The sequence below is a fragment of the Styela clava genome, chromosome 9 (assembly GCF_964204865.1).
Source record: "Styela clava chromosome 9, kaStyClav1.hap1.2, whole genome shotgun sequence".
NCBI lineage: Eukaryota > Metazoa > Chordata > Ascidiacea > Stolidobranchia > Styelidae > Styela > Styela clava.
The window spans coordinates 16,837,400-16,852,838 of NC_135258.1; the positions used below are offsets into that span (position 1 = coordinate 16,837,400).

Sequence of the window (15,439 nt, forward strand, 5' to 3'; positions counted from 1 at the left end):
TATTTTTCATTAGAATACCCTCGCAAAGCTGTGAAACTATGGCAAAATGACGCGTTTTGACAGGGGCACAGCACGCGGACGAAATAGTATTTCCATAAAAGGGAGAAAACGTTTTTTCCTTCGTTTTTTTTTCCTCCACCCACTGCTGGGCCATGGACACATTTCCAAGTGGGAAACAAGCCTATTAAAAATTGCTGAAAGTTATTGTAGATATTGAAAAGTTTAGTTTAATTATAGTCAAAATTGTTATTGTATTAACAATAAATAAAGCTGCTGATTTTCATTCTTATTATAAAGTGAAAGTATTTATTATTGCAAAACGAGTCTGGTTTTTCTTGTAGTTTTTCCCTTGACATGAGAAAGTTAGTGGGCCACAGAATTTTTATGTAACGAAAGTGGGCCACTAAAGAAAAAGGTTGAGATCCACTGTCCTAGATATTGTAAGTTGATATTTATAACCATCATTCATAATAAAATCGCCATTATTAATGCTTTATTTATGTCGCTTGATGTCATTGTTGAGCTCACACACATACACACACTCTCTCTCTCTCTCTCTTCACCATAGTTGTAGTGAATATAGTGTTTCTCTCACGACCGATTTGCTACGATTCAGTGGGACTGTACTACGTCATCGTTTTGCTATATCTTGAAGCTTAGCGAATCGGATTTCGTTTTTTTATTTATTTGCGTATTTGGAAGGGTTTTATTAATGGAAATTGGAGTAGTTTGGTAGTGGCAGATCCTGTTCTGTGATTGCCTTTATTGGGTATTAATTTATACCTGAACTCCAAACAATCATAACAGGATTATAGCACAGTAGTAAAAAATTAGATATTCCCCGTGCATACAGAAGAACTGGTACTGTTTTTTTTAAACTTATTTCTTATCTAGTCAGTCTCTCATCCAAGATACTAGACATATAGCTGACTACAATTGATAAATATCGGAATCCCATTTACTTGTTGAATAAGCAATGAAACGAATCAAAGTTAAATAGCATGCTATGTGCCCACACTGAAGTTTTCATGGAATAAATTCTAGTCAACCCCAAGTCATATCTTTGAATGACAAATTAACTTTGCATCATTTTAGCTGTTCAATTGAAATTAGAAATATTTTCAGGAACCAAGCGGTTCTCAAACTTTCATGATCTATAACCAGCTGCTATTAAATGAAAAAAACTGATTTTTTTTATTTAACAGCTTTTCATCAGTTATTTTATTTGCCACACTTTTTATTAGTCTGATAGTCCAAGTTTGTTGATTCTCAGTCTTTTTTTATAGTGCCGTTAACTCCAGTTCTACCTTTTAGTCAGAATATTATTTAATTTCTTTATATCGCTTTTGCTGCCAAGCCCTATTTGACATTTTTCCGAAGTTTGAGAGTCATGTTTTTTAACTGACTATATTTTTAAAACCGTTACCGCCACAAAAAAAAATGAAAGTTGTTTAGTTTTTTCAGAGCTATCTAATGTTCGGATTATTTGTTTTGAAGATAAACGTAAATTCCCCGTATAAACGTAAAAGGGATTAATAGTGCCGTTTTCTTAAAAAAACAAACAAACAATAAATTATATATGACAGTTGGTAACCAAGTTTTTCACTTTTCCATACATGAAAAATCTCATGATGTTTGCAATTGAATTTTTCGAGCAACGAAGCGGTAAAGTTTGCAAAACTTGCTACTTTTTTTGCCTGTGATGCCGTCGAACGACGCTCTGACGCACCTATGTTACGTCATGGTGATGATCGTGCGTTGTTGCGTAAATACAACGTGACAACTTGTTGAAACCTCACTCTGAAATGAGTTTGCCAATCCCATGCCAATTGCCAGTAAATGCCAACTCTACAAGAAATATCATGATTGCGTGCAATGTTCGGATCGAGAATCTCGACGAACAAGAACCAAATATTTTTGCAGGGTTGTGATATGCCCTTTGCCCCGCATCATGTTCAGAATTATATCACGTTAAACTACATAATCGTTGACAGCACATTATCATTGTCTACTGTTCCTTTACATCAATTTCCTGTTTATTTTCATTCACCCAAGTTTCGGTGCTCCTGTCCTGACGTATGCGCACCAAGATGTCGCATAACCTGAACCCTAACCTGATGCACAACCTGAGTTCAAGTTGTGCGCCATCTTGGTACGCATACTTCAGGAGGTCCCAAGTTTCGTTTATTTTTGTACGTTTTATATTTTCTAGAGTTTGTGCAATATACAATTGCACAATATCTTATATTATAAATTATAAAGGAGTTGACATTATAAAGGAGTTGATACATACTGATATGCATGGGCAATAAAAGTCGACTCCAACACAGACGAGCTCGCTATATCAGTTGAACCTGTACCTGGTTTGATGAAAAATGTACATTTGGATTTATGTATTTTGGTGCATCGATATTGAAGGTGTAGATGGAGTTCTTCAGTCGCCAAAAAAAAAATCAGGACCTAATTATAATCCAGATAGCAGGTACTGTTGTAAAAAAATACAAATATATTTTTAGGTCCCATGTTTTAACAGACACAGAAGCTGCAAAATCATTAAACGACTTTATGAAAAGAGTTATAACAAAAAAAGAAAGCCTGCAATAAATGCCAGTGGAATACCTAGATCTGAAATTGACATCTTAGAATACTTCAGGGATGCCATGTACAAAATTTGAAAAAAAAGAATATTCAAATGCTGCGGACACGCAGAAGATGTCTGTTTCCGCTGCTCAATAATCGAATTTACTTTTTCTCATGTGTTCATCTACAGATTCTACAGAATACCTGTTTTCATTCAGCATATCTCCATTGAATTTTCCAAAAAGGCGAGTAAACATTCCAATAAAATTCAGTTTAATACAGTGGCGACAGATGCTCTTACTAGTCAATATTTCAGAAACTTTGTAATTCATATTGAAAATCGTTCTGATGAAGAATTATCAGATAACATGGATTATAGAACAAGTGATATCATATGGTATTAACGTGTTGGATCGGATGTTGTCATACACATTCGCAAAAAAGCTTTTGTCACACATGCATGGTGAATCATCATCCTTTTCTGCCAGGGGCCTCAAGAAACAACATCATAGCCTTTAAACTTGTGTAACTTCCTCTAAGTCCAAAACATAGCTTTTCCCTGTTGTCTCTTGGTTTGTGTTTTTTTTAAACTTTGCTAAATTAGCTGATGCTAATAAAAAAAAGTTATGCTCTGTAATGAGTTTTATTTGAATTGAATTCACTGCTGACATCCCATACAACAACTGGCCCTATTATGTATTTGTAACATTGCATGACTGGACTAAAATGAGGGCCCTTCGAAAAAGGTTGGTAATTTTATATGTAATATGAGGGTTGATCAGATTGTATAGTGGAAATAACCTGTGGAAGTAAGTATTTCGACTGCGGTCGATATTGGTAACAAGTCACACCACGACACGGTTTGCCCATTAGGTTGAGTTTTTTTTAAATCCTTGCGCAGATAGGCAGAATCGCTGTGCAAGGAAGAACGCGTTAATGAACGAATCGAACATGTAAACAATTAAAAAAAAATAGGCTATCTTAATGCTTTTCACCTTATTCTGCGAGATAGAAACTTTGAACGATAACATAAATAAAATAAAATTGAATTTTTTCTTGTATGTAGTATGTTGCTGACAGAAAACAAAGACACGCTTTTTAAAACAGTCAAATTTTACAGGTTGTCTCTGTTTCAGCTGTTTATGTGAGATACTGGAGATAAGAAAACTTTGGCACAATCTTTATACAGTTATATTGCTCTCTTCAGTTTTGTGATAAAAATGTTTCAACGTGAATTGAAATACCAACTGATCTGAGTCACTTCTGTATTACCAGATCAGGTGTGACGGACCGCCGTTCCCCATAAAAACCTCACACTTCGGCTGATCCCGAGAAAGACGAGATCCGCGGAAGCTCGCTGCGCAAGATATCCGCTGATATGAGTTCGCGGAACCGCGACAAAGTGGCAAATTTTAATGACGTCATACCACACAAAAGACGATTCCCATGCAGCACACAGAAATATGTGAAATAAATAAAAGTATAATAGCCTTCTAGCAAAAAATTCAATCTTCAACTTCTGAAAATTTCAAAGCAATTGGTCAAGTAGTTGAAGAGAAAAGCGATTTTTTTTCATAACGATACGAAGAAGAATACTAACAAGAACAACAACAACAACATAATAACACAAGAGAGCTATACTCAAATATATGGACACGTAGCGCCACCTAATTTTGATGACGTCATAGCAAAAATAAAAGTAATAGCCCTTCAGCAAAAGTTTACTCACTGAAAATTTCAAAGCAATTGGTCCAGTGATCAAAGAGAAAAGCGAAGCGAAGCGCCACACCGCCGAGAAGGCAAGAAAAATTACCAAATATAGCTCACGGGGCTGCTAACACAATCGTAGTTAGATTCTCACCGACTAAATTTGGTAAAATCAGATTGTTAATATAATGGGAGAGCGATGCTCAAATATATGGACTCAAAGTGGTACGGGTATGCGATCTATCACAGAAACCTACTGGTACCGTATCGCAGCTGATCAGCACATTTGAACTTACGCGAAGCGAAACTGCCATAAGTATGCGATGTAAAATTGTATATTATGTGTGTATTTATATTGTATATATATATAAAATAAGTATATATGTGGTGTCCCTTGCATTTGATATGCTTATCATGAATTTTGTTTACAATGGAAGACTTGGGAAAGTTTCTTCGAAAAAAAAAGGTTTCGTGAAGTCTCCACTACAAACTGTCAATAAATAAGATCAGTAGTGGTAAAGCAGTTATTCAGTATTTAATTCAACGATATGGTATTTTTATTCTCCCCGAATTAAATTGATACAAAATATTCAAAGCGACACGTAATATAACTAAAGAAACCAGCACAACCAATGATCGAATAAAAAAAATTTATTCACAGTGTCAAGGTGAAGAAAGTAATTGAAGTCTCTGGAAGATTTTTCAGCCTAAGTCGACAATGCAAAGAATCTTTTGCTAAGTCCGATGTTAATTTTGGTTATGACAAATTACTTTAACAAGGTATGAACACAAAATGATATTTTCATTATTCTATGTTAATTTTATAAATGTACATAAAGCAGTACAGCATAATTTGAGAATAAATATTTTGATTTATATAATTGGGGGAATGGTTCATAGCAGGTAAGGTTAGAATAATATAAATTGGCATAAACACTGCAGTTTCACTGAAGTTGTACTAACGAAAGTTAACTAATCCGAGCGATAAGGTTTCATAAAAAACCTTTGCATGAGCAAGCCACTTGTGTTCAATTAATTCTTAATTAGAGCCAAAATAGAAAAAGTTTATATAAAGTTTATATATGCATACCTAAATATTAACATTAGTTAATTAAAGTAAAAATAACATGATCTCTTCCAACGATCTTTCAACTCTCTTTCATGATCTCTTTCTCTTTCCGAGCTTCAATGATGTTACTATAAAATTCGCCGGAATATGTAAACAACTCTCAATAAGACTACTACGTGCTCTTAGAAAAGGAATGAAACTAAAGGTGAGAAAGAATTCGTAAACGTGTGTGAGAAAGTATATATGCTTTAGCACGTTTATTTTCCGGCCTGTTCTAATATTGAAGTTTGATTGCAATCATTTGGGTTGGTTAATCAAGTATGTTGTCTAAGCCCTTTATTCTTTAATCATAGGAATACTCCAAACCTATGGAATTATTTACACAAAAAAAACTAATGCACAAAGATTTTTTAATAAATGTAGAATGTTGTTCCTACATTTAGTTCTCAAAACTAAGATTCAGTTGATGGGCAGCAATGCACACAGGGCAGGTATTGAACACAGTTACCTCGGTGATAACGAAAATTATGTCTACGAGCTTACTCAGTCAGGAAAAAGACAATGTGAAATTACGACGTCATAGAACAATGACTATGAATTACCAATATACACAATATCTCGCAACTTATAACAATGCCTCTGATCTTATCCAGTATTCAGTATTATCTATTTTATACTCTATATATCCTAACATACACCGCTTGATTTAAAGGATCCTCGCATATTGGAAAAAGGCCACAAGTATTTGAATATTGCAGATAATCACACATCATTGAGATTAATCTATTATGGAGGAAATGACCCGACGGAAACATTTTTGCCCAATCAGGCAAGAGTTGGAGAACACCGATTGGGGAACGATAACGTTGTTATTTTAATATGATGTCGGAGGTCTTCAGGTAATGTCCTACTAGAATATTACAACGATAATATCGTCGGAGACCGAAGACTCATCGATCGAAACTGAGGTTTCGATTCATGACTTTATAGTGATACCGCGTGTCTCATCACTAATTGGTTAATAACTCGCTAATTATACCACATAATTCATCCAAAATCAATAGGCTTCTGGTCCGAGATATGATGAATGCACATGCAATTTGGAGCAGATTCAACCTCTCCTTCGTGAGATATCGCGTGCATCTAACAGACAGACAGACAAACAGACAAATACCTATCAGTACACTCACCGATCTAAATATCGGTAAGTAATAAAGCTGGAAATTCGGTATGTTGGTGTTTTGTCGAATGCGACAACGGAATGTAAGAGGTATCCCAATTTGAGTGAAAGTACACAAACTTACGGCAACGATGGTCGCGAATCGGTACCGGCCGTTTGCTGAAATTATGGGCGAACAAGCATTTCGATGGCAGACAAGGATTCTGTTTCGATATGTCATAAAAATTGTTCTCTTGTGTTGGAATATTGCGACAAAATTTTGGATGAAACATGGTCTCCTATAGGGTTCAGAAAAAATATGAAAAAAATGAATGTAACAGACTTTTGGCAGCTTAATTAAACGATCTACGAACAATGAAATGTTGATTTCCCATTCGTTTATTGATTGTTCAGAAAATAGTAGTTTCACATCAATCATAACAACGAGAATATCGGTCAGAGACCGAAGACTTCTCGATCGAAAGTTAGGGGACCCCCCAAAACAGCGCTCTTACTCCATAGTGACACCTTGTGTCCCATCACTAATTAATTAATAACTCGCTAATTATACTACATAATTCATCCAAAATCAATAGGCATATGATGAATGCATATGCAAAATATGGAGCAGATTCAATCTCCCTTTCGTGAGATATCGCGTGCATTTTCTAACAGACAAACAGACAGACAAACAAATACCTATCAACATACTTACCGATTAAAATCGATAAGTAACAAGAAGTTTACAAAACGAACATTGGTCCTAATCAACACTAGTTATTACTGTACAATTCAGTACTTGAAGTCCATAGCTGCTATTTCACTTTATAGATAATATCAATTACGCTGGTTTTCCATCTCTCAGATTAAGCCACACCAATTAGATTAGCAAATGCGTTCATTGTTGAATTTATCGTATAAATGGATGAGATTTTTGAAGCGTATATATTGCGTCTATGGTCATCGCACTTTTACTGCTTGCAGTCGGTAATGGACCTTTCCCCGACCTTTGATCCCCGAAAATATCTCCCTATACTTTACCATTGCAAAATTCTTGAGGCTCATTTTAATAGTGGTTTTGCGAGTTGACCCCTGTAAAATGGGGTGTTTGTTTCAAACCATCATTATGATTCATCGCGTACAATAATCTGTGTTTTAGAAGTACCGGTAAGGAATTATAGCCTAGTCTATCACAGCTATTTCTACTTAAATTTATTATTACTGTGAATAAATTAAAACTTCTAAAAAGACATAGTGAGCATTGAATTATCTGATTTATATTTACATTTCCGAAACACAACTAAAAACTGGCGAAAAGAGTTCAAAAACGCGAAAATGAGGTAATGTTTACAACCACGCCTGAAAATCTGTCTGAGGGAGAATAGTGTCTGAGCGGATTCGAAAAAGGGGCATTGTTACGTCAGTTTTTGCATCTTGCTGATTGGCCAATGTCACGAAGTAAATAAGGAAGTCGAAGGTCGGGGAAAGGTCCATAGAGGAAGTCATTGATTACAAGCTGCATCATATCCTTCCTTTTATCGGCGTCGAAAACCTAAATAAGTCGCTTTTCTCTTTGATTACTGGACCAATTGCTATGAAGTTTTCAGTGGTTAAAGAAGAAGTGATTAAAATTTTTTTTGAGAAGGCTATTACTTTCAATTATTTCAAATATTATTGATAGCACTGTGGGATTCGTTTTTTTGACACGTAATAGATTTGCTTTTATGCTGGCACTCTTCTTGCTCTTTTGATCACGTGCTCGTCGAACGTCGGTGGTGTGTAACGAAATGCTTGCTTTGCTAAGTCGTAAGTGTCAAGGGTAAGGTATCACTTGTGTTCAACTAATTCTTAATTAGAGCTAAAATAGAAAAAGTTTATATATGCATACCTAAATATTAACATTAGTTAATTAGTTAGTTATTAAATAGTTTATTATTAGCCTATTTATACATAATATTTTCAGAGGAAATCCGAACAGACCTGCTCCGGAAATCCGGACTGCTTTGCTCTGATTAACGTATCCATGTGTCCATATATTTGAGTGTTGCTCTCTCGTTATTTTAATTATCTTGTGTCGAACGCTGGCGGCAGCGTCGTTTGCAGAAGACGGTTATCGGCACCTTAACAAAGTGTTTACCGAATGTCAGGTATGAAAAAGACGTTGCATATGGGCTCTCTATCTCTAAACTTCACTTGATATTATGAAAGTTAGATCTCATTGCGGGATGGATGTGTACAAACATTGCGACAAACGCATTGTTGGACTAGTAAACTGCATGTCGAAAGTCAAGTTGTGTCTGCATTCTTATTTTCTGATCTATTCTAATTCTAATATTTGATTTCCCTATAGGGCCTCGAAGATTAGTTATGAAGTATATAGTCGGAGTCGAAGCAGAAATATATTTTTTATATTTCAAAAGTGTGTTTGTTATTACGTCAGCGTGTGCAGATGCACGTATGTGCATTGTGTTCTACGGGGGTAGGCAACTAAATAAAAAAAAGCAATTTTATTAAGTTTTGTCCATGGGAATGGCAATCAATTTCTGCCCAAGCAAGAAATATTGTCCAAGGTTTGCGCATATTGGGCACAACCAGCGATTTACCAATAGATAAAACAAGCAGTAAGGTTAGCAGAAATTGAATGAGTCTAATGTTCAGCAGGTATATCTCAACGATCTGTGTCGAGCTTTACCTAAACTAAGTTGCCGAGTGTTGGCGCTCAATTGTTCCGACAAGTTATCAAGATGTTATTAAGTTTAAATTCAGGCAATCAACTCCTCAAAATAAGCTTGGGAAGTGCAGTAATTGTATTGACATATTAGTGTACGCATGGCGAGTAGAATTGTTCAGTTCAAATTTACATTTATTTCTTTTGGTATTTACTTTTAAATGACTCCCACATCCTTTTTGGAGTACGGTAGACGTGAAAAGCGTTCAATGCAACATACACGACGTTTAGAATACGATTCCCTCTTATTCAGATGAGTCCCGATATCCACCCGGCAGTCACCAGGACCAATAACAAAATCACCAGCCTTTTCAATTGTTGTTTTGTAACAAACAGAAAAAGTCAATATAACGATCTACCGAATTGAATCATAAAGTTGAATAACCAAGCCGAGTCCCATAACACACAAGACACGGAGTTTATATAGAAAAGATCGACACGATCCTTATTATATCTCGTGAACCAATACACGGTGACATGTTATATAAACGATAATTCTGTTTTGGGCAATATAGGTTTTGCCTTAATTAGTACGAACGTGTTATAACTTACAGCGACTTGTTATATAACTATATGTGATTTTTGCGAATTAGAAGAAATTTTTGAACAGTTGGGATTTTTCAGGGTCATCATTTTTTCCTAGCGGTTAAACATTTTGTTAAAATTATTAATATTCACTACTCTTTTGAAGTTATATATAGAGAGTTACTGCCTACGGGGTATCGTGTCAGATAAATATAAATCGCAGCCTGTGAAACAAGATGAATGTGCCGGTAATTAACTTCGCTAAATGCGGTCTCGATGTTGATGAATCGGATTTAAATGAAACAACATTACAACAAGTTGGAACTGAACTTTATCATGCGTTTTCATCATCTGGATTTGCATATCTGGCAGGTGCTGGTATATCGAGGTAAGCGTCACAATTTTCATCATACGAATTATTGCATTTATATTTAGATGAATGATGGTGATCATATGTATTGCGGTTTCGCAATGAATTATAGCCTGCAGTACAGGCATTGTGGACTATCTTCTTAGATACAGGATATCTAAAACATCTATCCGTCAACGAGCAACTTGTGTTACGTTGTGCAGCATACATTTCAATTTTTGAAGTGGTGTATATCTATTGAATTATCGGAAACTAATGCAATGTTTTTATAAACATGGATTGTTGATACAACATTAATGTTGAATTGAATGCAATATGAAATTGCATATTATGTGTGCTTTTATATATTGTATATATATATGGTGTCCCTTGCATTCGATATTGTTATTATCAATTTTTTTTACAATGGAAGACTTGTGAAAATTTCTATTAAAATAAAACGACTCGTGAAATCTCCACTACACACTGTTGATAAATAAGATTAATATTGGTAAATCAGTTATTCAGTAATTACTCCTTTATTTGATTCAACGATAAGCATTTTTATTCTCCCCGAATTATAATTAATATATACAACATATATTCCAATCGACAACTAATGTACCTTACAAAACCAGCACAACCAATTATCGGTGATCGGATGTAAAAATATATTTACAGTGAAAACGTGAAGAAAGTAATTGATGTCTCTGGAAGATTTTTTAGCCTAAGTCGAGAATATAAAGAATCTTTTGCTAAGTCCGATGTTAATTTCGGTTATGACAAAATAGGTTTGACAAGGTATGAACACAAAATGATATTTTTTTTGTTCTATGTTAATGTTATAAATTATGGGATATGGTTCATAGCAGGTATGGTCATAATAATATAAATTAGCATTAAAACTGCAGTTTCACTGAAGTTGTGCTAACGAAAGTTGACTAAGCCGAGCGAGAAAGTTTCATTACTAACTCCGCATGAGCTAGCCACTTGTATTCAACTAATTCTTAATTAGAGCTAAAATATGAAAAATTGCATACATAAATAATAACATTAGGTAATTAGTTAATTATTAGCATATTTATACATATCATGTTCAGAGGTAATCCGAACCGACCTTACGATCATCAGGAAGGGTTTCATGTTTCTGGAAAAGCTTATGTAGACGAAGAATTGGAATGGCCAGATGTTCCGGGCTTCAATGATGTTACCATGAAATTCGCCGGAATATGTAAACAACTCTCAATAAGACTACTACGTGCTCTTGGAAAGGGCATGAAACTAAAGGTGAGGAAGAATTCGTAAAAGTATATGAGAAAGTATATATACCGGTATATGCTTTAGCAAGTTTATTTTTTGGCCTGTTCCAATATTGGATTTTAACTGCAACAATTTGGGTTGGTTAATCAAGTAAGTTGCCTGAGCCCTTTATTCTTTAATCATAGAATGCTCCAAACCTATGGAATTATTTATACAAAGGAAAACTAATGTACAAAGATTTTTTAATAAATGTAGAATGTTGTTCCTACATTCGTAATTTAGTTCTCAAAACTAAGATTCAGTTGATGGGCAGCAACGCACACAGGGCACATATTGAACACAGTTATCTCGGTGGTAACGAAAATTATGTCTACGAATTTATTCAGTCAGGAAAAATACAATTTGAAATTACGACGTCATAGAACAATGACTATGAATTTCCAATATACCGGTACACAATATCTCACAACCTATATCAATGTCTCTGATCTTATCCAGTATTATCTATTTTATACTTTATATATCCTAACATACACCACTTGATTTATTAAAGGATCCTCGCATATTGGAAAAAAGCCACAAGTATTTAAATAATGCAGATAATCACACATCATTGAGATTGATTTATTACGGAGGAATTGACCCGACGGAAACAATTTTGCCAAATCAGGCAAGAGTTGGAGAACATTCCGATTGGGGAACGATAACGTTGTTATTTCAAGATGATGTCGGAGGTCTTCAGGTAATATCCTAGAATATTACATCGAAGATGGGAATTCGGTATGTTGGTGTTTTGTCGAGTGCGACAACGGAATGAAAGAGGTATCCCAATTTGAGTGAAAGTATACAAACATACGACAACGAAGGTCGCGAATCGGTACCGGTCGTTTGCTGAAATTATCGGCGAACAAGCATGACGATGGCAGACAAGAGTTGCGACGCATTTTGTTTCTATATGTCATAAAAAGTGTTCCCTTGTGTTTAAATATTGCAGCGAAATTTCGGGTGAAATATCGAGTCCCACAGGACTCAGAAAAAATGTGAAAAATATAAATGTAACAGACTTTTACCAACTTGAAAGATCTTCAGACTCTGAAAATTTGATTCCCTATTCGTCCATTATTAATTGTTCAGAAAATAGTAATTTCATATCAACTCTAACAACAAGAGGTTTACAAACCGAACATTGGTCCTAATCAATAGGTATTACTGTACAATTCATGTATACTTGAAGTCCCATGGCTGCTATTTCACGTTATATATAATATCATTTACGCTAGCTCACCATTTCTCAGATTACGCCACATCAATTAGCTTAGCAAGTGCGTTCATTGTTCAATTTATCGTATAAACGGATGAGATTTTTGAAGCGTCGATGGTAAATGTCATCGAACTTTTCATGCTTGCAATCGGTAATAGAGGAAGTCATTGATTGCAGGCAGCAACATATCCTTCCTTTTATCGGCGTCGAGTTAGCAACCACCATATTTAAATATTCATCACTTGCATATTGCAAGCTGTTTAATATTTTTACCTTGGAGTCTAATTTTCTATTTTGACTTCCAATAACCTTTAAACATTAATTGCATATCCTCCCTTTACTGAAGGTTAGACTTTGACTTTTTCCAAACATATCGAAACACTGAAATTCAAATGGAATTACGTTATATTACACTGGAATATACCAGTCAAATTGAAATTAAAAGGTCGACCTACCAATTTTTTTTCTGCGTACAATGAAAATTCTGTACTTCCGTAATAGGTGAACCAAGATGGCGGACATCGAACGTAGTATGCGTACCTGGTTAGGGTTAGGACATAATTTCAGGTACAAATACTACGGGAGTCACTTGGCTAGTTCCCGAACTCGTAATATAACTAAAATAAGGAAAATTGGAATAAAAGTATGGCTTAACCCTACCCTGGTACACATACTACGCTCCGGTGTCCTCCAACTAGGTTCACATTCTACGGGAGTACCGAAAATTCTTCATATCATTATTATTTAACTTAGTTGCACGATTCTTTTGTATGATTTTTGAAGGTCAGGTCAAAAGAAGGCGACTTCATCGACGTCAAACCAATATCGGATACAATTGTTGTCAATGTTGGCGATATGTTAAGCATGTGGAGCGATTACGATCTCAAGTCTACCGTAAGTTTATTTTGTGTGAAGTCATCATAGTTTATGCTTAGTCTGAGCTGTAAATATTTATACGACGTTCAAGAAATCAACGAGCATGATTACAAACTTTTACAATGTGGTCAACTACTTACTATTATTATTTTCGACCATGAAAGTCAAGTAGTTGCATTAACAATAACAAAACGTCTTTACGAGTCTTTTATTTGCATTTAAAACTTTCGACTACTCCCGTATATGCAAGGTCTGTAATTCCGACTCTCAACATTATGAATTTATAAATACAACTCAATATAACCGCAAAAATTAAATTAATTCCGAGGTCAGGCTACGACTCTACAACTTTAGTTGCAAGTATGCAACAGGAGAAAGTCTGTCCATACTCTAGTAACTGTTTATACCCATATATGTCATAATTGAAGTATTTGGATTAGTTTGACATTATAACAATATCTGATGAACATGATAATCATTTTCCAACTACAATCATTATTTAGGTCCATCGTGTCATAATTCCGAACGCTCCAGAACTACGAAGTAAAACCAGAAGATCAATAGCTTATTTTGTGAATGCCGATGACGAAACAGTTCTTTCGAAATTTGAATATCAATCAATGGAAAATGAATCGCCGCACGAAAAAAACGATAAAGTTGAAGAAACTATGACTGCACTTGATTTCATAAGCCACAGATATAAAGTTTTTTTCACGTGAAAAAAAAAAACAGAAGGTTTTGTTATATACTAAAAAAAACTGTTATATCTGTATACTACGCTGTTTTCTTTTCAGTTAGTAAATTTGAACAACGAAAACTTTATAGTATATATAAACATTTGGTATAGGTCGGGGAAATCGAACAGTAAAGGTTTTGTAATTGTTTTGTAAAAACTATTGTTGCTTGCAAATCAAAATCTATGCTAAAGTCAACATTGAATTGATTATGAATGATTTATGACCCTCTGCTTTGATAAACTTTGTGATACGTGGCAGAAGTATGTTGGATGTAACCAGTATCGAGCATTATATATTGAATAAGGTGATATCTTGGATTGTACACGGTTTTAAACAAGCACATTCATAAAAAAAATTGCCCCTATATAATTTGTATAATTATTGGTTATTGCCAACTATTTTGATTCTTCAAATTTTACTTTTTAGCTTTGGCATTTTTGTTTCGTAAGTATAATTGTAATCATTTTTATTGTTGACAGATATATGTACGAATAAATACTTTCATGATAAAATACACTTCTTGGGCAGAGCGAAGACGAAAACTCGACTTATTCATGGTGTTCTTCACGGTTACCCGCTTCAATCTAGTTTTATGCAATATAAGTGCTTTGTTTGAAGTATATATCCAAATAGTAAAATTGTCCCCATTAGTTATTGGGGAGTCTTTGTTGATTATATTTTTGGAAAACATAATTATTTCAAAAGTTTTTCTATTTATTTTTTATTGTAGCAATTAGATAAAGCGACGTTAGATCTAGATTACAAAAATCAATGATTCCAGCCGAGTTTGAGCTGAAATGTAATGCAAGTTTTCCGTCTTCCACAGATTGTCTGGCTGAGATACTCCATGCCAGAGTTATGAGAAAGAATTTATATTTATTAATATATATGATGACGATATGATAGCTCCAAGATAGCAATAATCCGTCAGTTATGAGATATATATTTTATATTTTCACCAGCTTTATGTGGCTATGAGTTTGAAAATATACCATTGGCAATGGCAGATGTTGAGCACAAAAGGAATTAAATTGTGAAAGTGAATGTAGCTTAATTTGTGATTCATGACAATAACATGAATACTTCTCGCTCGTGTCGAACACAATAGGAACTGCTTCAAAACAAAGCCAAGTTTGTAACAAGCGAGGTGAAATCAGTACCAATTTGTTTATTCAATAAACAAAGGAT

General features: G+C 34.6%; 1 protein-coding gene across 2 annotated transcripts; it reads left to right on the forward strand.

Annotated features, from left to right (window-relative positions):
• Positions 1–9,921: 9,921 nt before the first annotated feature.
• LOC120339833 (uncharacterized) lies at positions 9,922–14,955 on the forward strand. Of its 2 annotated transcripts, none has more exons than XM_039408042.2 (6): positions 9,922–10,156; positions 10,799–10,918; positions 11,218–11,404; positions 11,931–12,119; positions 13,427–13,532; positions 14,018–14,211. In XM_039408042.2, exons 1-6 carry the CDS (start codon positions 10,005–10,007, stop codon positions 14,059–14,061), a joined length of 798 nt encoding a protein of 265 aa, XP_039263976.2. In that variant the 5' UTR covers positions 9,922–10,004; the 3' UTR covers positions 14,062–14,211. The 2 variants fall into 2 exon arrangements, with proteins under 2 accessions (XP_039263976.2, XP_039263973.2); XM_039408039.2 differs by having other exon boundaries at positions 9,923–10,156; positions 13,422–13,532; positions 14,018–14,955.
• Positions 14,956–15,439: the final 484 nt, after the last annotated feature.